The sequence below is a fragment of the Erpetoichthys calabaricus genome, chromosome 6, assembly GCF_900747795.2.
Source record: "Erpetoichthys calabaricus chromosome 6, fErpCal1.3, whole genome shotgun sequence".
NCBI lineage: Eukaryota > Metazoa > Chordata > Cladistia > Polypteriformes > Polypteridae > Erpetoichthys > Erpetoichthys calabaricus.
Genome location: NC_041399.2, coordinates 2497555 through 2520808, shown reverse-complemented (window position 1 = coordinate 2520808; position 23254 = coordinate 2497555). Strand labels below are relative to the sequence as shown.

The 23254-nt window shown below is 42.8% G+C and overlaps 1 protein-coding gene across 1 annotated transcript in view; it reads left to right on the top strand.

Moving 5' to 3' along the window:
- Positions 1-23254, top strand: part of mrc1a (mannose receptor, C type 1a) — a 158169-nt gene that overhangs the window by 9674 nt on the left and 125241 nt on the right. Inside the window, 2 exon segments of the mRNA XM_051929229.1 lie at positions 18678-18851; positions 22763-22918. Of these exon segments, the coding sequence (XP_051785189.1) occupies positions 18678-18851; positions 22763-22918 (330 nt within the window).

Below are 23254 nucleotides of genomic sequence, written 5' to 3'. Positions count from 1 at the left end.
TAACTATTTTCTGCTGCCCTTTGTCATTTATTTTGCCATCGTTGACATCTTTTCAGGTGTTTCCTACTCCCAAAGAATTTAGCATCGATATATTTACGACTCTCTACATTTTGGATCGCTGGATTTAAATCGTTTCAGGTGTTTTCTACCCCCACGATGTTTCTCACGTTGTATCACCACACCATTTTGTTTTTATGATGGTTTATGCTGTTTGGATTGGTGGTCCCTGGAGTCGTGACATCGAAAGATCATTGATAACGATGGCTTAAGAAGTCACCTCGACAGATGTTTTGTACACGAGGTTTAGATAAACGCTCTGCAATTTATGGTTCTCTTTATTTCTGATCTCTCGCTGTTGAAATCATTTTGCTGTTTGACTTGATTTTTGGCCATTGATTTGGTTTTGAACAAACTCGCGGGTTTGGCCGTTGCTTTGTTTTTCCACTCCGGTCTTTCTCCCGTTTCTCACTGTATACCCTTCATTCATTACAATGATCCTTTGACTGTCACATGAGGACCGTTTAGTTTGGCTACGGTCACAGCCGTTTTGGTGATTTTAGGGGGCCCATTACTATGGCAGCATTCCCATGATTCACTGGGGGCACTGACATCATTGGTTCAACAATGGTTGGATCGTCACGTAAGGTCTTCCAGCCCTCAAGGTCTTCCATTTTCCGAGATTGGATGTTCTAAGAGTGTTATGTGCAATTTTTTGTGCTTGGTGGGAAATCCTAATTATTAACCAAAGTTCTTAGGAACAAAACAGAATTCCCGAAACCGGAAAACAGCCAAAACCAAAAAGAGGCTGAATCTTTAAGAACGTTCCGTGCGTTTCTTTATGTTTGGTACTTTTCAGTTTTGGAATCTAAATTTTGCTCCTAAGAACTTTGATTTTTGGTAGCGATTAAGATTTATGACAGTGAATTCTCACTTTCAAACTTTGTTCGTTGTTTCGCCCTCGTCTGTATCTCCGGTGCTCATTTTCATAACATGTATCTCTCCACCACGTTGAATCGGAAGTGCTTTCCCCTCGACTTTCTCGTATGCTGAGGTCATCAGAGCCACTTATAATATTTCTCAAATCTCACATCTCATTGTTTCTCATCATAACTAATTGATAATATCGATACACAGTGTCATCAGCGAACTTTTGCACATGGCAGGACTCCAAGTTGTATTGGAAGTCCGATGGCTGAACAGGACCGGAGAAAGTACAGTCCCCTGCGGCGCTCCTGTGTTGCTGACCACAATGTCAGACCTGCAGTTCCCGAGACGCACATACTGAGGTCTGTCTTTAAAATAGTCCACAATCCATGTCACCAGGTATGAATCTACTCCCATCTCTGTCAGCTTGACCCTAAGGAGCAGAGGTTGGATGGTGTTGAAGGCACTAGAGAAGTCCAGAAACATAATTCTTACAGCACCACTGCCTCTGTCCAAGTGGGAGAGGGATCGGTGTAGCATGTAGATGATGGCATCCTCCGCTCCCACCTTCTCCTGGTATACGAACTGCAGAAGGTCGAGGGCGTGACGGACCTGTGGCCTCAGGTGGTGAAGCAGCAGCTGCTCCATGGTCTTCATCACATGTGACGTAAGGGTGACAGGCCGGAAGTCATTCAGTTATCACATTTGTATTTGTTAAATATTCTTGTAGCAATGAGTTATATTAAAAAAACATCAGTGATAGCAGAAGACCATTACGTGCGTTAGTGGACGACGTTAAATAGTCGCACTTTAGAATGTCATGTGATTAAAGATGGCGCCCAGATCAGCTCATGGAGGCTCAGTGGCTTTACAGACAGAAGTCAGATATTGTGACGATGGCGTCGATTCATGAGCTGCAGATTGTCGTCTCCAATCTGACTGACTGGAGTTCCAATTTCTCAAATGTAATAATTTCCAAAGACTTGCCTGATGGAAAGTCGAAATATCCATGGAGGTCTCGAGCTTTACAGAGTCACTGAAATCCTGAGTACGCACACAGGGCAGGTGACGCAGTCGTGAGATTTTAATTGTAATGTAAAATACCGAGGATGTCCGAAAAGTGAAAGAGTTTGAAGGAAAACTGCCCTCAACATAAGAAGAGAAGCTGCTTGGTGGAAGAATGGATCCTGTAAGCGTCCGTCTGTCATCTCATATTTAAATAAGAATCTCTAGTGAAAAAGAAGATCAGCAGACCCATTTCCTGTCACAGGAAGACATTTTGTTGAGCCGCCATGTTTTTGTTTGTCATGGTTGATATCGGATTATTGTTTTTCATATTTTATGGCACCATTTTCCAGTTTGGTTTATCATTTGCTGTTTCTGTTCCATACTTTTAAATGTGCTGCCAAAGTTTGTGTGCTGTGTGGGTGAAGCCCTAGGAGGCGGGTCCACCCTGACATCACGGCTGCTGGCTCCTCCTACTGGCTTTATACTGGAGTGCTGTTTTAGTGGGGTGGCTCTCCTTGAGAGGTCCGTTGCTGCACTATTTGTGACTTTGTGACAGTTCCTCCCCTGGCTGGTGTTTATATTCCTAATCTAATGTCTTTTGTGTGTGTTAATATTGTTACTTTTGGTATTTATTCACACTTTATTAGTTTTGTGTATTATGTAATCAGATGTGTCTATGCTTGTTCTGTCATATTCCATGTCTTTTGTGGGTGGTTCACCAAGAGGCGGGACAACCCGTCCATATCCTGCAAGGATCCAACCTCAGCCCTGTAAAAAACCTGCAGTCAGTCAGTCAGTCAGTCAGTCAGTCAGTCATTATCCAACCTGCTATATCTTAACACAGGGTCATGGGGGTCTGCTGGAGCCAATCCCAGCCAACACAGGGGGCAAGGCAGGAACGAATCCCAGGCAGGGTGCCAGCCCACCGCAGGGCACACACCAAGCACACACTAGGGACAATGTAGGATCATCAATGCACCTAACCTGCATGTCTTTGAACTGTGGGAGGAAACCCACGCAGACACGGGGAGAACAAACCTGCAGTCCCTTGCGGTTCATTGATTACGTTCGGTGGAGTTGCAGTGTCTCTTTCGTGATTCCTACTGTGCTTTTGTGGAACTTTTGGATTTTTCTGACCTCTGTGCTCTGTTTTTGACTTCACTTTCTGGATTTGCGTTTTTGAGACTTGTTTGCTTTGGATTGCCTTTGTTGGTTAATGCAACTCCTTCTGGCCTTGTTGTGCTTTTCATCGCTTCCTTGTTTCAGAGCATTTTCAAAAATAAATCTTTTCATTTTTAAAGATTCTTTGTCTGCCCTTGATATTTTACAAGCCAGAGGTTGGCGGATCCTTCCACTCCCGAGGCTTTTTGCTACAATCTGTGATGCCTGGTGCCTAAGAACTTTCTAGTTCATGACAGACTTTACAGGCTTACTGTTTTTCTAGGCTCCCATGCGGCTGCCTCTGAAGCTGCTCATCTGTACGATGCACCGCCAGGTCAGACTTTTGGTTTCTCATGCAGCTTTTTTAGCAGCATTACAATTTTCCACCAAGAAAGAGAAACCCAGTGTTATGGTCCTGCCGGGCTTATTGATGGGCCTTACATTTATTTCTAATTATTTAGTTTTCTTGTTTATGTTAGGGTGGCACGGTGGTGCAGTGGTAGTGCTGCTCACTTCTTGGATGCTGTTTCACTTCTTGGGTCCTCCCTGCGTGGAGTCTGCATGTTCTCCCCGTGTCTGCGTGGTTTTCCTCCCACAGTCCAAACACATGTGGGTTAGGTGCATTGGCAATTCTAAATTGTCCCTAGTGTGTGCTTGGTGTGTGCTTGGTGAGTGCCCTGCGGTGGGCTGGCGCCCTGCCCGGGGTTTGTTTCCTACCTTGCTCCCTGTGTTGGCTGAGATTGGCTCCAGCAGACCCCCGTCACCCTGTGTTTGGATTCAGTGGGTTTGAAAATGGATGGATGGATGTTTATGTTATTTCTGTTTTGTAGTTTCTCTGATCTTACTTTTCTTTAATTATTTGATGTATGAGTATTACCTTTTCTTTGTGTGGTGTGACGCTCTCCTGTCCCTTGTATTTTGTGGGTGGAGCCACAGGGGGTGGGGCCACTCAGACTGCACCACTCCTGAGCCCGCCCCCTCTCTGGCAGTTTGTGAAGCTCAGGGGAGGTGGGGGGGGTGGGGGTGGGATGGTATAGGGGTGTGGCATTGAAGCTCATTTGGGGTCTCAGCAACTTTTATGTGTCTTTGTTGGATTTTCTGGTTCTTCTGCTTAGCTTCCTGGACTTCTCTCTCTAGGTTACATGTTCACTGAGGACTGCGTTTTGGACACTTCTTCATGCTTCTTTTGGAGCCTTTGTGATATTTTTGCTATTGTTGATTAACTATTCCCGTATTTATAAAGAGTTCCCATGTGATCGTCTCTTCATCCACAAATTTTTATGGCTTCCTACCTTTAAGAGACACTTTTGGATATTTAGGGACATTTAAGTTTATTTTTGAAGCTTACAGCCCTTTGGGCCTGTTGTAGGCCAAGGCCAGCCAGTGGAGTTGGGATTAGGCCCACTTGGGTGAGGCCACATTCTCATTTTCTCATTTCTGGGCCAGCTGATGGGGAAATCGCACTGCCTCCTAGCTTATTTCTGGAGACCACACACCACTTTGGCCATTTTGCGTGTGTAATCAAACCTGTTGTTATAAAAAGTCTTTAAATATTTTACCATTGTGTTGTGACGAGGGCACTGCCAGTTTCTGTGTTCTGTTGTATTAGTTGATATTGCCTTGCTATGGGTTACATCCAGGGTCACTCCGCACACATGACATTAGGATTTAAGGACAGTATGCAAGACAGCTCAATGCACTTCTGATGTTCCAGGTGCCACCAATCGGTGGGCATCGGCCGTCTCCAGGGACATCGATAGTCATAACCGTGGATGGACTATAGAGAGTCAGGACACAGCAGCAGTTCTGGCATAAAAGTAAAAAGTTCTGTCTATTAAAACAGCTAACAAACGGTGTCCAAAGTGCTGTGCTATCAAGTCTCCAATAAATTAGCCAGAATTCTGTGCTGTGGTGAGGAAGTTGAAAACCCAATAAATAAGATCAATAAATAGGCGACTAAAACCAACGATAAAATCACAGTCCAAGTCGACATTTCACTTTTGTTGCCCAGTGTACTCTCTTGCTTTAGTAGACAGGTGTGTCCAATCATGAGATATAAAGGTATTTAAGGTGGTCAATCGCAAGGTGGGCTTCCTTCCCTTTGACTCTCCTCTGAAGAGTGACAGCATGGAATCCTCAAAGCAACTCTCCAAAGATCTGAAAACAAAGATTGTTGAGTCTCCTGGTTTAGGAGAAGGCTACAAAAAGCCATCTCAGAGATTTAAACTGTCAGTTTCTGTAACTGTAAGGAATGGAATCAGGAAATGGAAGGCCACAGGGACAGTTGCTGTTAAACCAGCAGGTCTGGCAGGCCGAGAAAAATACAGGAGCGGCATACGTGCAGGATTGTGAGAATGATGACAGACAACCCACAGATCACCTCCAAAGACCTGCAAGAACATCTGGCTGCAGATGGTGTATCTGTACATCGTTCTACAATTCAGCGCAATTTGCACAAAGAACATCTGTATGGCAGGGTGATGAGAAAGAAGCCCTTTCTGCACTCACATCACAAACAGAGTCGCTTGTTGTATGCCAATGCTCATTTAGACTGATGAGACAAAATTTGAATAAATAAATCAACTTTTTTGAATGTTTGTCCCTGTGATTTATTAATTGGCATAGCAAAAGCGATTCTAACAGGAAACTGCAAACATTTTAATGCGACTGGCATATCAAGATCTCCTCTGGTGTCTAATGTTAGATGAACTACATTACCTTGTTAAAATATGACATCTCAGAATTGTTCGAGCAATTTTCCATACAACTAATCTTGTCCTATTGCTCAGCCCATCACTCAGACATAAATTACTCAGTAACATTACAATCCATCCTTCTTTGTACAGTAATTCATGCGGTGGCAGACCAGACGGTGTTAACGGTTGTAGATATTCTTTGTGATATTGTAAGTTGATATTTTCATCTTCTGCACCATCACCACCAACTGTTTCAGCAGAGTCTATTGATACGCATTTAAACAATTTGACGTGCCACTGATTGACAATTTTCACATTCATTTGTTTGACTTCATCGTTTCTCTGTGCTAGGATTGCCCATGTACTCATTTCTTCTGTTGATAACCCTTCAGGATGAAATTCTTCAATAAGATTTGGACATAATAAGTCTTCTTTTATTGGGAACTTAAAGTGGGAAAATGTTAAAATGTATAAGAGCTGAGAGCGCGGAAACTGAGTCTGTGAAAAGCATTCATACCAATGAGAGGTGAGAGGACCGTGGGCGTGGTTTGAGAGGAGGGCGGGATTTGAAAAAATCTCATGGCCAAGGTCTCATCTCACGGGACTTGGAAAAAATCTCTCATCTAAAAAGTCTTGTCACGTCGAAGAATTTTTTTATACAGGGTGTCCATAAAGTCCGTGTGCAATTTAAAATAGTTGTAACTTTGTATGTATAAGTTATAGAAAGAAGAAACACTTATATTTGTTAATGTTCTTGATAATTTTCAACATATCCACCATCATTACTAATACAAAGGGTAATACAATTCTGTACTTCTCATTTTCAAGCTGAATTTCTTCACTAATGTGGCTTATCATTGACAGAGCCTGTTTCTTTACATTTTTTCATCCACTTGGATATGGAATTCCTGTGTGGAGCGTCTGTCTTGTACTGGGCGCTACAACTTCAGCAGCGGTAGATTTTAGTTCAGCCAACCAAAGAACACAATCTGCTTTCTCTTCTAGTGAAGCCATGGGGCAACCAGTAATTTTTAAGTTAAATTTCTAAAAATAAAACTTCTAAAGACAAAAAAAAAAAAAAAAAAACTAGACACATCAAGTTTTCTATTCCTTTTTATGAATTCTTTCTATCACATATATTTACAAAGTTACAACTATTTTAAATTGCACACAGACTTTATGGACACCCTTTACAATAGATAGATAGATAGATAGATAGATAGATAGATAGATAGATAGATAGATAGATAGATAGATAGATAATTTTTAATTTAATTTTTAATATAAACTTTATTGTGCACAATAAACAGAAGACATGAACACATCAATACAAATAATTTTTTTCATATAACAATGTCATTACTCCTCCACTACTCCCCATTCCCCACACATTAAGTACACACGTCTTTATTTAGTATTCAGTACTCAAGCTAATCCTTCTAACATTTAACATTATAATTTCACACCCGCTCTTCTACATTATTCCAAATTTATTTTTAGTTGCCCCCCCTCAATAGAGCACAGCACCCCCTTCACTCCCCACACTTTTTCAAATTCTTCGATATTACACATTGTTTTATAATATGTAAATTCTAGCTTGATTCTTGAAATTACATAAAATTTGAAAATAAACAGTACCTCATCTGGTAATGTACCACACTGTTTATTATTACGGCTTTTTAAAATGGCTAACTTTGCTTGCCCAAGCAAATAATTTAAAAGTTGAAATTTAGATTTTGATGTTTTGTTATATTTCATGCCCCAAATAAATCTCTGAACATCAAAAGAAACAGTAAATTTTTCACATATTTTCTGAAAATACACCAACAGAGTTTTCAGTCTCGTACAATATAAAAATAAATGATAAACAGTCTCTTTCTCCCCACAGAAGGCCCATTTATCGCTCACATCACTCTGAAGTTTACTTAGAAATACATTTGTTGCGATGACCCCGTGTACGACTCTCCATTGTAAATCGCCTGCTCTCTTATTATTTGGGGGTTTATAAAATTCTCTCCATGCTGGCCTGACCTCTGTTTTTACATTTAATGTTTCAGTCCAGGGTGTCATGATGGTATTTTTTAAACTTGAAAAATGGAAAACTTTGATGCAGTATACATACACATCTTTTTTTGGTAAAGATCAAAAAAAATTATTTTCCTGTTCGTCAAGCCTTAAAATCGAGTCGTCCCTCACACCATCCATGTCTAATTTGGGTTCCATCTCCAGATCAGTAAAGCAGCCTTCCTCCTCCTCCACCTCCTTCTCCTCCACCTTGTTATGCACTAAGGTCGAGTTCCCCTGACTGTCCCTTAGCCTGATGAAGTCTTTTGCCATAAATGATAATAAATAATTGACAGTTCTTATTGACTGAATGCCCAGCCTTGAAGCCAACACATTGGCATCTTTAAAACTCTTGTTGCCCTCCTCCAATAATTGAGAAACAACCACAATGCCACTTTTGATCAAATTCTTAACAAAACTAATTTTAAAAAGCAGTGGACATGTGAATAAAGAATTAAAAATGAGGGGCTCATTGAAAAGTGAAGGGGACTTGGATGGCACTCTCTGAAGAAAGGAGCTCCAAGTACGTAAAACTCCCTTGTAAAATTTGGGTAACAGAGTGAGATCAAACCTGCTCAAATCTATGAGCAATAACTGCACATCAAAACCCAAATTATCAATCTTATGTAAAAATGAAAGGGCTATTCTTTTCCAAATTAGGGGTTCTAAAGAGAAAAAAAGGCGCTGTAAAACTAGCAATCTGAAACTAGCGGCCTTACAGCAGACATCAATCAGGCCTTGTCCTCCTTCCTCCACCGGTAAACAGATGAGCCCTTTCTTCAGCCAGTGCACTCCATTCCAAAAAAAGTTAACCAATAATTTCTGTATGGAGTGTAAGAGTCCTGATGGCGGGTCAACACTCATCAGTCTGTGCCACAGCATGGAGGCAACGAGATTATTGATAACAAGAACTCTTCCTCTAAAAGAGAGCTTAGGCGCAATCCACTGCCATTTCTTCAGTCGTAACTCAATCTGTTGTAAACAGCCCTCCCAGTTGTCTTTTTCAATGTCTTCACCACCCAGCACAACCCCGAGGTAACGGAAAGCTTTCTTATTCCAGCCCAGCCCTGATGGTAAGACAGGCGGAGGACTATGTGCCCAGTCCCCTGATAAATATGCATTCCCCTTCTCCCAGTTAACTTTAGCAGAAGACGCTCCCTCAAAAAGTGCTAAACATTTACACACAGCAGAGACGTCTTCATCAGAATTTACAAACACCACGACGTCATCTGCATAGGCCAGAAATTTAAAAGTTACATTTTTACACAATGGAATTGTAAATCCCTGCAGGTGTTTCTCAAGCTGTCTAAGAAAAGGTTCAATGGAGATGGCGAATAACATCCCCGACAAAGGACACCCATGACGAATCCCCCTGGTCACAGAGAATGGCCGGCTTAACACCCCATTGATTTTTAAGACTCCAAAAATGTTGGAATACAACAATTTGATGTACTTTACAAATTGTAAACCAAAGCCAAATGCTCTTAGAGTTGTGAATAAATATTTGTGGTCGACCCGATCAAAAGCCTTTTCTTGGTCTAAAGAACGCCAACATCGAGGTTGAAAGCTTTTGAGGCAGAAATGACGTCCCTCAGCACAAATATGTTGTCATGAATTTGTCTGTCCGGTACGCAGTAGGACTAGTAGGGGTTGATGATGCTGCCCATCACATTTCTCAGCCTTGTCGTTAATCCTTTTGAAATGATTTTATAATCCGTGCACAGTAAGCTCACGGGCCGCCAGTTCTTCAGAAGGCAGAGGTTGCCTTTCTTAGGGAGCAACGTGACGACAGCTCTCCGACAACTGACCGGAACTCCCCTGCTTGTAAACTGTCCTGTACAACCTCAAAAAAATCCATGCCCAATAACGGCCAGAACTGTGTATAAAATTCAGCCGGTAATCCGTCAATTCCCAGCGTCTTTCCAGTATTGAGACCATTGAGTGCAACTGTGAGTTCTTGAAAAGTGAGGTCGCTGTCCAGAAATTCGGCAGAATCGTCAGAAATGTGAGGCAGTCCTTTGAACAGAGTGGCTGAAGAAGAGAGACTGAGCGGCTCCTCTGAAAACAAAGTCTCGTAAAAAGACACAGCAAAGTCCCGGATGTCCTCCGGCTCTCTCAGCTCTTCTCCAGTATCTGTTTGGAGAACATGGATAACTTTACCTTGGGCCTCCTTTTTTTCCAAAGCAAAGAAAAATTTTGTAGGTGCATCGAGATGATTAAGTTGTTGAAAACGAGAACGTATTAAAGCGCCGTGAGCTCGAAGCTCCAGTAAATCCCGTAGTGTTGTTTTCTTCGTGGTCAGGGTGTGCAGCAGATCCTCAGAGTAGCCATTTAACAGAGTCTGATGGATCTCAGTGATCTCCTCCTCCAGTGTCTTCATTTTTAAAATGCAGGCCTTGGTGACGTGTTCAGTGTATTGCTGACAAAATTGTCGAATCTGCACCTTGGACATGTCCCACCACTGTCTCAGGGATCCAAAACGCAGCTTTGTGGATCTCCACTGCTCCCAAAAAAAATTAAAACATTTCACAAAATAACTGTCCTGAAGTAGAGTCGTGTTGAAGTGCCAGTATGGTTTATATTTTTGTGGAGATGGGAGGAGAAAAGTAACAGAAACCAGAGAGTGATCGGAAAAAGCGACAGGAGTGATATGAGTGTTAGTTAATAAATTGAGGTGCCGTTTAGGACTGTAAAAGCGATCTAAGCGGGCCATCGAGAGGAGCCCTCTGCTCCCTTTGAGCCACGTGAACTGTTTGTCAGCTGGAAAGTGAGAGCGCCACACATCCACCAAGTCGTAGGCCTCGACGATTTCCTTAAGTATACGGACTGACCCCAAGTGCGGCTCGGCCCCATTTCTATCCATAAACCAGTCCTCTGTACAATTAAAATCCCCCCCCAGCATGACGATCTCATTATTAGTAAATTCATCCAAAATCCCCCGTAATAATTCAAAAAAATCCACCCTGGCAGTGCCGTTATTTGGGGCATAGACATTAATAAAAACCAACGAGTGGGGGCCATCCTCTGCCTGCACAACTAACAGTCTGCCAGCCATAACCTCAGTCACCTTTGTGATTTTTAACTAATCAGCACTGCCACCCCCGCACTCACACTGGTGCCATGACTGAAAAAACCCGTCCCTCCCCAGTCCTGCACCCAGGCGGCCTGACTCTCCGGATCTGAGTGGGTCTCTTGTAGGAACCCCACATCTAAGTGCTTTTGTCGTATAAAATCACAGACCAAGTTCCTCTTCAAATCGCCTCGACAGCCGTTCACATTTAGGGTCCCCACATGTAACTCAGCCATATTTATACCACAAAAGAAACAAACAACACACCCGAAAACCAAGAGATGCCCTTTCTTGACTTGACCATCCATCAGGACTTATTCTGAAGAATCTTGCGCACTCTGCTCATTACGTTTTTTAACCTTATGGTCTCTTTTTGGTCCAGCCCTAAGTTAGCTGCATTGTGCTTTATGTTTTTTGCTGAGCTCAAAAAGAGATCGAGGTCCGGAAAATAGTCTTGTACTTGAACACCCCTCTTTCTTTCTAAATATATCAAGAACTTCCTGATGCTCTTCGTACTGTAACCCCCTTTAGGCTCCATACCAAACACTGAGAAGGTGTTACCAGAAATGTCAGAATCAGTCTCTCTTTCACCTTCCACACCATCGCCACTATCTGCAATATCCTTCTTGTTAACTGACACAATTTGTTTTTTGGACAGATTTTCAGACATTGAAATCTTCTTTGCACCCGTGGTGGACTCCACTGCTTCTTTTCTTTTTCTAGTGGTTATTTGTGATGTCTCCTTACACCCACTCAACTCCACACTCACATCCATCATGGCTGCCTCACTCACTCTTTGTAACTTTTATTTCCTTGCTGCTGCTGCTTGCTATTTGTTTGGTGTCCAGGCCCAACTCAAGATTTTCCCCATTAATATCAACAATGGCCATGTCTGAGTTTGTCTCATTATTGGTGGGCAGAGCTGCACCACTTGGAGATGGATCATCTCCTGTTACATCATTACAGCTGCCTTCATTTTGGAACAGGGGGACATTCTTATCACCGCAGACCTCTGCAGCCTGACCAGTGGAGGCCTCCTCAGTCTCAGCTGTGCGCCCTTCTTTAAGGACGGAGGCTCCTTCACCTGGGACACTGGGCTCATCAACAGGTGTATCACCAGCCTCGGCCAGCACACCATCGTTATTATTGTCATGCTCTTGTTTAGAGTCTAGTGCAGCATTATCTTTGTCAGCAGGCTCCATTTGCTCTTCAGTTTCCTTTTCATCTAATTCATTCTCACTATCAGTCAGCTCATCTTCTTCAAGCTCCTCCTCCTCCTCTTCAGTCTCTGACTCACTCTCTCTACTTTCTTCATCACTTAAATAAACATTCTCTCTTTTACAATCAATCGCTTTATGGCCTGCTCTACCACAATTGAAACATTTCATTGATTCAGAACTCACAAACACCACGTAATCCACACCCTCCACTCGGAACTTTAAGGCCACGTTAACTTCATCAGTCGCGTTATTTAAAATCATATAAAGCTGTCGCCGAAAAGACACGACATGCTTTAAATCAGGGGATCTGCAGCCCAGTGGAATCATACTAATTGGAGACATCACTTCACCATACCTGCGCAGATCACGCTGCAAGATTTCATTACTCAAGAATGGAGGCACATTAGAAATAATAACCTTACGGGCAGGAGTCAACAGCGGCAACACCAAGATCAGCGCGCCATTAAGTACAACACCCTGCTCGACCAGTCGGGGCACCAGCGCTTCATCATCCAGGAAAATCACCACCGCTTTATTCATACGTGAGGCCGACCGGACATTCTTACACCCCACCACCCTACCGATACCGACCTCCATAACGCAGGCCTCCGCCGAGACCGCCGGATCAACAAGCAACCTTACAGCGTGCCTTCTGGAAAGGTTAGAAAAACTGTGTGGAGATAAGCCATCTCGTATAGCTTTAGACGCCGCCATAGCCGCAAAGCCGCTATCGCGTCCTCTTTAAAAACAGAAAAATAATTCGTAAAACTAAAACAAACAAACAAAAATAAGAAAAGAAAAAGAGAGATACTCACAACACGCAGCAGCCGTCGACGGCCGAAACCACAGACACGCCCACCCCAGACCACACCAATCGAGAGCCAAACGGACAGAGAGATAGAGAGAGAGAGAGATAGATAGATAGATAGATAGATAGATAGATAGATAGATAGATAGATAGATAGATAGATAGATAGATAGTGAAAGGCACTATATAAGATAGATAGATAGATAGATAGATAGATAGATAGATGAAAGGCACTATATAATAGATAGATAGATAGATAGATAGATACTTTATTAATCCCAATGGGAAATTCACAAATATGAAAGATATGAAAGGCACTATATAAGATAGATAGATAGATAGATAGATAGATAGATAGATAGATAGATAGATAGATAGTGAAAGGCACGATAGATAGATAGATAGATAGATAGATAGATAGATAGATAGATAGATAGATAGATAGATAGATAGATAGATAGTGAAAGGCACTATATAAGATAGATAGATAGATAGATAGATGAAATGCACTATATAAGATAGATAGATAGATAGATAGATAGATAGATAGATAGATAGATAGATAGATAGATAGATAGATAGATGAAAGGCACTATATAATAGATAGATAGATAGATAGATAGATAGATAGATAGATAGATAGATAGATAGATAGATAGATAGATACTTTATTAATCCCAATGGGAAATTCACAAATATGAAAGATATGAAAGGCACTATATAAGATAGATAGATAGATAGATAGATAGATAGATAGATAGATAGATAGATAGATAGATAGATAGATAGATAGATAGATAGATAGTGAAAGGCACTATATAAGATAGATAGATAGATAGATAGATAGATAGATAGATAGATAGATAGATAGATAGATAGATAGATAGATGAAAGGCACTATATAATAGATAGATAGATAGATAGATACTTTATTAATCCCAATGGGAAATTCACAAATATGAAAGATATGAAAGGCACTATATAAGATAGATAGATAGATAGATAGATAGATAGATAGATAGATAGATAGATAGATAGATAGATAGATAGTGAAAGGCACGATAGATAGATAGATAGATAGATAGATAGATAGATAGATAGATAGATAGATAGATAGATAGATAGATAGTGAAAGGCACTATATAAGATAGATAGATAGATAGATAGATAGATGAAATGCACTATATAAGATAGATAGATAGATAGATAGATAGATAGATAGATAGATAGATAGATAGATAGATAGATAGATGAAAGGCACTATATAATAGATAGATAGATAGATAGATACTTTATTAATCCCAATGGGAAATTCACAAATATGAAAGATATGAAAGGCACTATATAAGATAGATAGATAGATAGATAGATAGATAGATAGATAGATAGATAGATAGATAGATAGATAGATAGATACTTTATTAATCCCAATGGGAAATTCACAAATATGAAAGATATGAAAGGCACTATATAAGATAGATAGATAGATAGATAGATAGATAGATAGATAGATAGATAGATAGATAGATAGATAGATAGATAGATAGATAGTGAAAGGCACGATAGATAGATAGATAGATAGTGAAAGGCACTATATAAGATAGATAGATAGATAGATAGATAGATAGATAGATAGATAGATAGATAGATAGATAGATAGATAGATAGATGAAATGCACTATATAAGATAGATAGATAGATAGATAGATAGATAGATAGATAGATAGATAGATAGATAGATAGATAGATAGATGAAAGGCACTATATAATAGATAGATAGATAGATAGATACTTTATTAATCCCAATGGGAAATTCACAAATATGAAAGATATGAAAGGCACTATATAAGATAGATAGATAGATAGATAGATAGATAGATAGATAGATAGATAGATAGATAGATAGATAGATAGATAGATAGATAGATAGTGAAAGGCACTATATAAGATAGATAGATAGATAGATAGATAGATAGATAGATAGATAGATAGATAGATAGATAGATAGATAGATAGATAGATACTTTATTAATCCCAATGGGAAATTCACAAATATGAAAGATATGAAAGGCACTATATAAGATAGATAGATAGATAGATAGATAGATAGATAGATAGATAGATAGATAGATAGATAGATATATAGATAGATAGATAGATAGATAGATAGATAGATAGTGAAAGGCACTATATAAGATAGATAGATAGATAGATAGATGAAATGCACTATAGATAGATAGATAGATAGATAGATAGATAGATAGATAGATAGATAGATAGATAGATGAAAGACACTATATAATAGATAGATAGATAGATAGATAGATAGATAGATAGATAGATAGATAGATAGATAGATAGATAGATAGATAGATAGATAGATAGTGAAAGGCACTATATAAGATAGATAGATAGATAGATAGATGAAATGCACTATAGATAGATAGATAGATAGATAGATAGATAGATAGATAGATAGATAGATAGATAGATAGATAGATAGATAGATAGATAGATAGAATGTAGTCTTTAAATTGTAAATTAAGGTAGTACACAAAAGAAAAGAGGGTTGTTGTCCCATCTGATGCCCCTTTTAATTGGAATGTCCAAAGGACTAAGATGGGACCAAAAGAGGACAATCAGCAGTTGTAGAAACACGAAGTTCCTCAGAGGGCTGGAGCTCGTGATCTGTTCAGTAGACAGTCAGAGTCTGAAAGCCGACTTCTGGTTTAAATACTGGGAAGGGCGGGGTTTCACTGGTATCAGACATGACCTCAGTGGTCCACTGGACCAACTCATAAGAATCAGCTACGTGTTTATAAACTAGCAGTGGCCCCAGCACTGCCCTCTGCTGGACACAAGTTCTAACATGTCCTAATTCTGATAACACTTCTCTCCCATAATCCTTTGTTCCTGTGTTTAAGCCACACTGTGCCCCAAGTTCCCGTTTTTTGTTTTTTTTATTTAAAGTTGGATTGCCAGTCTCTTTTATTAAACACCTTCTGAATATCCAGACCATTCATCTCACCAGCACCTCTCTGGTTGTCTGCTGTAGTTTGCTTCCTCGTAAAATTCCACAGTCGTAATCAAACGTGACTTCTCCATCCAAGCGCGTCTCAAAGATCCCGGCCGAGTGATGTAATGTTACTCCGATTCCCAATGCTGCTCACGCCTCACCGTCCTTACCGTTGTTTGTTATGTTAATGAGGTCCAGATGGCAGTGAATTCCACATTTAACACGTCAAGAAGCGAGACCCACTTAAATGTTGAATTTATGGCCTAGCACTCAACTTAAAAATGCAACTTCCTCACCAGAAGAGAACAAAACAAAACAGGGGACACACAGGTCACCTGGCCTTGAGCCTTCACAGGTTTAGTTTCCGCCAATTGAAGTTTTGATTTTCCTCTCCTTCCTGGCCATCTGACTGTGAGTTTTGTTATGAAGCTGCCCATTTGGGTTTTCTGCTGTTTCTTCAGGCTTTACCTTTCAGTTTCCATCTCTGTTTAGCTGATTATTATTGTGAGGCTCGTTGATCTGCTGTGCCTTCACTTGTGAAAATGTGCTACCGATAGGAACGGTGCATTGCTGTTGGTGCAAAAGAGAAGAAGAAACAAAGCCGAGGAGCTAAACTGGCAGAAGAGTGACGGAGATTAAGTGTGGTCAGTGATTGGTCGAGGGAGGTCTTAATTAAGCTTCACCATCGTAACTGTAAAGCAGATGTTACATTACGTGTCTTTTTGTCGTGGCAGATGTCACATTTTCCGATGACAGTCGCTGATCTCATGTCAAATTACATGACGAAAAATCGCTGTAAGCCACGTGTCACATTACACGACTTTCTGTCATGAGGTTTTGTCAGATTTGCCGCTCACAGTCGCTGATCTCATTGCTGCACTGAATGAAAATCACAGCCCGAGTCATGTTTACCGACCGAGCGCCGTTCTGCAGCGCCATCTTGTTTTCCTCTGGGCATCGCCATTTCATGGGCTCTTCTGTGTAGATGCCGTTTCAGGTGGCCAGGCTACATGGTTATGTCTGTTGTAATGACTGATAAAGTCTCTTTGTCTCTCTTATATCTTTGATCTTGAAATCTCACTTCTCCTTAAGACTGCGATTCTTGGTGTCCACTCTGCTATTTCGATTTAGGGTTGACTTTCGGTTTTTGACTCATTTCTGTCCTCCGACTACGTTTCGTTTCCTTGTACTCTTTGTCTATCTATCTATCCTATCTACTGTACAATGTGATAATGGGCTTCAGTGTTTTCTTCTTTCCTAACTCCACAACTACCTCCAGCGGGTCCAGGGGGCTTCCCATACCTAAGGCTGCCTTTTCAACCAGCTTGAGGTGATGTTACCAGCTGAGCAAACCACACTGACCATCACAGAGCTGTAGAACATGAAGAGAACTTCACTGTCCACATGAAAGGGGTGCAGTCACCCAAGCAAAGAAGAGCCTGCTCTGCTTGTTTTTAGAGTTCCTTCTGTCTAGTTTGTCATTGATGTGGACCTCCTAGTCGTTGTAGCAGTGCACCTCCTCAACATCAACTCCTTAAATAGTGACCAGCCATGGGGGCTTCTTTGGGTAGGGAAAGTCAATAAGCCATTAGTGGTGCTGATGTTGGTATGCAGACAGTTCTCAACGTTCTCGCCCTGTCCCCTATCCCTCTGTCCCCTGTCCTCTGGTCTCACCCCCCTTTCAAAACACGCAGAATCATCCAAGAATTGAGTTGACAGGCCTGCTCCTTGTGATGCTCCAGCCCTTGAACCTCACAAATGGTGGTCTGACAGACGGAGAGGACCCCACCAGCTCATCCACCTGCATATTTCTGAGTTTACCCCTTAATAGGGATGGCTGGATGGTATTGAAGGCATTGGAGAAACCAAAAAACCTCCTCCTCAGGGGGCTGCCAGCTTTGTCCAGTCTCATGGAGCAGGTAGATAATTGTATCACCCATTCCAATATCTGTCCGGTGGGCAGTGTGTCCAAGTGGTCTCTCACAAGAGGTCTCAAATAGTGAAGGGCCAGCCTCTCAGTGGCCTTTACCATAAAGAGAATAAAATGACCACTGTGGCCTACAGAGGGCGCTCCTGCCACCCAAACCCGACACAGACAGACGCAGGGAAACGCCGTCCCCCGTATCCCCCCTACACTGCACAGTTCTGAAGCACAAAAACACATCTCTTTCCTTTCTTCTTTCTCTTGTTCTCTTCCTCTCAATCCACCTGCACTCCTCTTGGCAAGCTTCTTCTCCCACCCTCCCGACTCTGGCAGTAGTGTAGAGTAGTGATAGCTGGCTCCTTTTATAGAGCGCCCAGAAGTGCTCCAGGGGTCCCATAATCATCTTCCGGCAGCACTTCATCAACGTTCTCCATGCGCCCCCTGGTGGAGGCCACAGTTGCTCCGGCCGGGTTGAACTCCCATGATCCAAACCCATGGCACTGCTCCAACCCAGGGGGAGGTAATGTCCTGAATATGTTCTGTCTCCTGATCCTTCCACTATATAGGCGTCCTGGCCGGGCAAGGGCATAAGCCGTCTGCCACACCACTCAGCGCCACTTTGTTAAAGTGGAGGGAATGGTGAGGGGGTCTGTGGGTACCTTGGGGGGTCCTGTGTGACATTAATGGCTATGCCTCTTATATTTCATTCAAGTCAGATTTCTTAAATGTATTTTCATGTATAGAACTGCAGCTGTGATTCACCACCCGTCTGTTTCTTTCTTTCAGATATCTTTACAATCATTGGGAACTCAAATGGCCTGCCTTGTCAATTCCCATTCAAATTTCAGACTCACTGGTTTCTCGAGTGCACAATTGAGGGCAGGGCTGACGGGCGGCCTTGGTGTGCAACCACACAAAACTATGATGAAGACGGCAAATGGGGTCTGTGCCCAGTAAAAGGTAAGGAAAGGGTCTGCATGCTTTGTCATACCTTTGTCTTCGCTGTGTGTGCATGTAAGCCAATGGGCACCTACTGTCATTGTCATGTCTGTCCATCTTCATGTAGCGACTCAGATTCCTCTGGACTGATTCTGTTGCAATTCCACAATTAGATCTTGTAAGATGAATCATCTCTAATCATCTTGTCTCCCCAAACCGCTTTTCCTTAGCCCACCCTTCCCTGTCTCTAGCTATAGAATTCCTAGGTGTTCCCAAAGCAGCCAAAAGACTCCTCCACACCCTTCATATTGCTGGTGATGGGCCCACAAAACGCCCATCATTTCAGCTGAGCCTGGCTGGGTTATGTAGGTTGCTCGCTGGTGAGCACCACCCTCTAGACCTGACTCCAGAGTGGTATCCCAGGATACGCTGTTTCCTAATTTATAGTCTCGTCAGGGCTGTGGTGAACCACCGTTTGTCTGAGCTTTCAACCCAAGCCCACTTACCCAAGTTAGACCCTCCCAGGAGCACAAAGCCCCAGAGGGCCGAGCTCTGAGCATCCCTAAGGTGTGTAAACCCCACCACCGGGCCCAGGTGATGATCGAGGGTGGAGTTCTGGAAGGGAATTTGTTGGGAAAGTTCAGTTTTCAATGAGATATCTCAGATGGAGTGGGCTGCGCACGTTTGTGGAATTTTAAAACCTCCTGTAGCTGCTGGTAGGTAAGGTAGGATAAAGCACGGGTCAAACACGTGCCAAAAGAAACCTCTCAGTCCAGAAAAGTTTTAAAACGGTTTAGTGAGATTTCAACGCAAATGGTCCACACAAGAATAGAGAGAAGTTGTTACACACGTAGAATAAAAGGCAAAAAAAAGGAAAACTTGTTAAACTTCAGCCGTTTTCTATACTACTTCTTCTTCTTTTGGCTGTTCCTGTTAGGGGTCGCCACAGCAGATCATCTTTTTCCATCTCTTTTTGTCCTCGTCATCTTGCTCTGTCACATCCGTCACCTGCATGTCCTCTCTCACCACATCCATAAACCTTCTGAGGCCTTCCTCTTCTCCTCTTACCTGGCAGCTCTATCCTTAGTACCCTTCTCCCAATATACTCAGCGTCTCCCCAAACCAACACAATCTCGCCTCTCTGACTTTGTCTCCCAACCGTCCCACCTGAGTTGACCCTGTAATGTCCTCATTTCTAATCCTGTCCATCCTCGTCACACTCAATGCAAGTCTTAGTATCTTTAACTCTGCCACCTCCAGCTCTGTCCCCTGTGCCACCGTCTCCAGCCCATATGACACAGCTGGTCTCACTACCGCCCTGTAGACCTTCCCTTTCACTCTTGCTGATATCCGTCTGTCACAAATCACTCCTGACACTCTTCTCCACCCATTCCACCCTACCTGCACCCTCTTCTTCATTTCTCTTCCACAATTCCCGTTACTCTGTACTGTTGATCCCAAGTATTTAAACTCATCCACCTTCGCCAACTCTACTCCCCTCATCCTCACCATTCCACTGACCTCCCTCTCATTCACACAAATGTATTCTGCCTTGGTGGTCCTACCGGTCTTCATGCCTCTCATATCTCCACCTCTCCAGGGTCTCCTCATCCTGTAGATCACAATGTCATCAGCAAACATCACAGTCCATGGGGACTCCTGTCTAATCTCGTCTGTCAACCTGTCCAACACCATTGCCAATAACAAAGAGCTCAGAGCCGATCCCTGATGTTATCCCACCTCCGTCACTCCCACCGCAGACCTCACCACGGTCACACTTCCCTCGTTCATATCCTTTACAACTCTTATGTACTTCTCTGCCACTCCCGACTTCCTCATACAATACCACAGCTCCTCTCTAGTCACCCTGTCATTTGCTTTCTCCAGGTCCACAAAGATGCAATGGAACTCCTTGTGGCCTTCTCTAAACTTCTCCATCAACATCCTCAGAGCAAACATCTCATCTGTGGTGCTCTTTGTCGTTTTCTATACTTAAGGATAAGTTATTTCTCTATGCTTTACTTCACTTCTCAAGCCAAAGCAGCAGATGTGCAGGATTGTGAGATGGTGGCACAGTGATTCGTGCCGCTGTGCCCGCAGGTCCTGAAGCTCGGCCATTGTCTGTATTGCGCTCACACACACTGTGCACGCTCCCTCGAGGCACTCAGTTTTCCTCCTATTTACAGGTAATCAGTCCCACCAAAGTGAACCCATGTGTGTGTGTCACAGTGGGCACAAGTGTGCTGTGAAATAAGGACTGGTGCCAACCTGCACTTATTGATGCCATCTCCCCAAAAGCCCCGCATTACAAAAGTGGTTGAATGGCTGCCATCTCTTGAATGGGCTCCCATTACGAGTCAGCAGTTAGTCAGGGCTGCTCCCATCTTGTGAATTGGAAACCGAGCCGTACCGGGGTGGTGACTCCTAAATCTGTGCTCTTCACCCGCTATATGAAATGCTGTGAGCTCTTATAAGCAGAACATCTTGGTGTGTAGGGGACACTCAAGACGCATCTCCAAAGACCAAGCAAACCCTGGTGAATGAAAACAGCAGAGAAAGACTCCAAACAATACCCAACAGCACTAAAAAATAAGTCATAAAGCCTCTTGGGCCTGATGAAAAACAACAATGGGTCCTTGATTATCGCTTGGCATGGCTGACCCACAGTCAGACTCTCCTTGATATCCCCCTCTGCTTCCTGCCAGCTGAGCGCCCTTGCCCATCACTCAACTCCTGACTGCCAGCTCATTCACCCTGTGAGCTATTGAGTCCCACTCTGGGAGCCACTTGCAGGGTCAAACTTGTCCTCCTGGACCTTCTTCTGGTGGCTCCACATGTGCCCACAGTCCTAAGTCAAGTAAAAGTGCTAGGCAACCTTACAAGGGTCCGATTAGCACTGGATGAAGCTGGAGGCCATGCTGGAGGTGATACGCCTTCCCTGATGCCAACTATCACTTAAGGCTCCACTGTCTTTTTATTATTAGATGGAGTCACAAGCAGTTAAGTCTATGGGTCGTTCCATTATTGAGAGCCTGGTTGTCTCTCCAAACTAGCACTTCTGTGATATTGAGGTGCCCTTCTGCACAGCATGGTACACAGCAAGCTGCAACTCCAGTCCTGACCTTCACTTAACACACCATCCATTTTACTTACCCAGGGGCACACTGTATGAAAAAAATGCCCAGCCCACCCCCCAGATTTTTGTTTTTAGATCCCAATCCAGCTAGGAGAGGACACCTAATATTCAATAAGCCACCAGGCCACCACAGAGCACAGTCACCTCCACACCAGGCCAGTTGAGCTAACGTGAATTTGCAGAAAGCTGGCACAGGCCTGGCCAGTAAAGATGGTGCTATCAGAGCAGACTGCACCAGAAACAGGACCCCCTAAAGTCATCCCACTTGAAGACCACTGTGTTAAGGGGCATTGCAGGGGACTGAACAGACTTCTGGACGGAGAACTAATAAAGGGTCAGATGCACGAGGGCTTTAGTGGGTTTATCGGATGGCGACATTTCATCAATCTGTGGGATGTAATAGAAAAGCTTGGGGTCTCCCAGAGAACCCCCTATTTAATAGCAATAGTAATGCTAAAGAAAGTCAATGCTAACCAAGAAGACTTTTTAAGAAGTCAGTTCAGGAGTCGTCTCCAACTTTATGAACCTGTGAGCTTACATGGCTCCAGCACTTGTGGGTCCCAAAATGAATGCCAGCTCTCGTCCAGACTCCATACTTTAAAATGCCTTGAGACTGGAAGAGGCAGGACCACCATGGCAATCCAGACGTCGGGCCACTGGTCATCTGTGGGTTCTTCCTTCACAGGTACAGAGGTCCGTGACTGCACCTCACTCAAATACGTCCTCCATTTTAGCTCCATTAACTCCCATATGTGATGTCGTCTAAACTTCCATGTCAATCTGTTCCCTGACTCAGGTGCCGTTGGATGGGATGTGGACCCTGTCACCGGTGTCTTCTACCAGAGGAATCCGATGGCTGCCTTAACTTGGCATCAGGCGAGGAAAAGCTGTCAGCAACAAGATTCGGACTTACTGAGCATCGTGGAGCTGCACGAGCAGACGTACCTGACAGGTAAGATGGCCGCCGTGTCCGATTCTGAGCGCGGCTCAGGCTGATGTGTTCTCTTGGTCTGAGGATACGCTCCTTCTTCATATCTGATATTTGGCTATAATGGCTCTTGACTCTTGTACTACAAATTTTGTCCAATCGGATGGTGCCCACGCGCCAGTGACGTGAGGTGAGGTTCATGGCAGGTGTGGCACTGACTCCATTATTAATTAAGGAGGGTTAAAAACAAATCGCTGTTTGCTGAAAAACTGTCGTCTTGCACTGACAGAATGGGAAACGTCTGACTTGGAACTGAAACAAGTTCATTGAAAGAAAATCAAAGCCCTCATCAAGAAATGG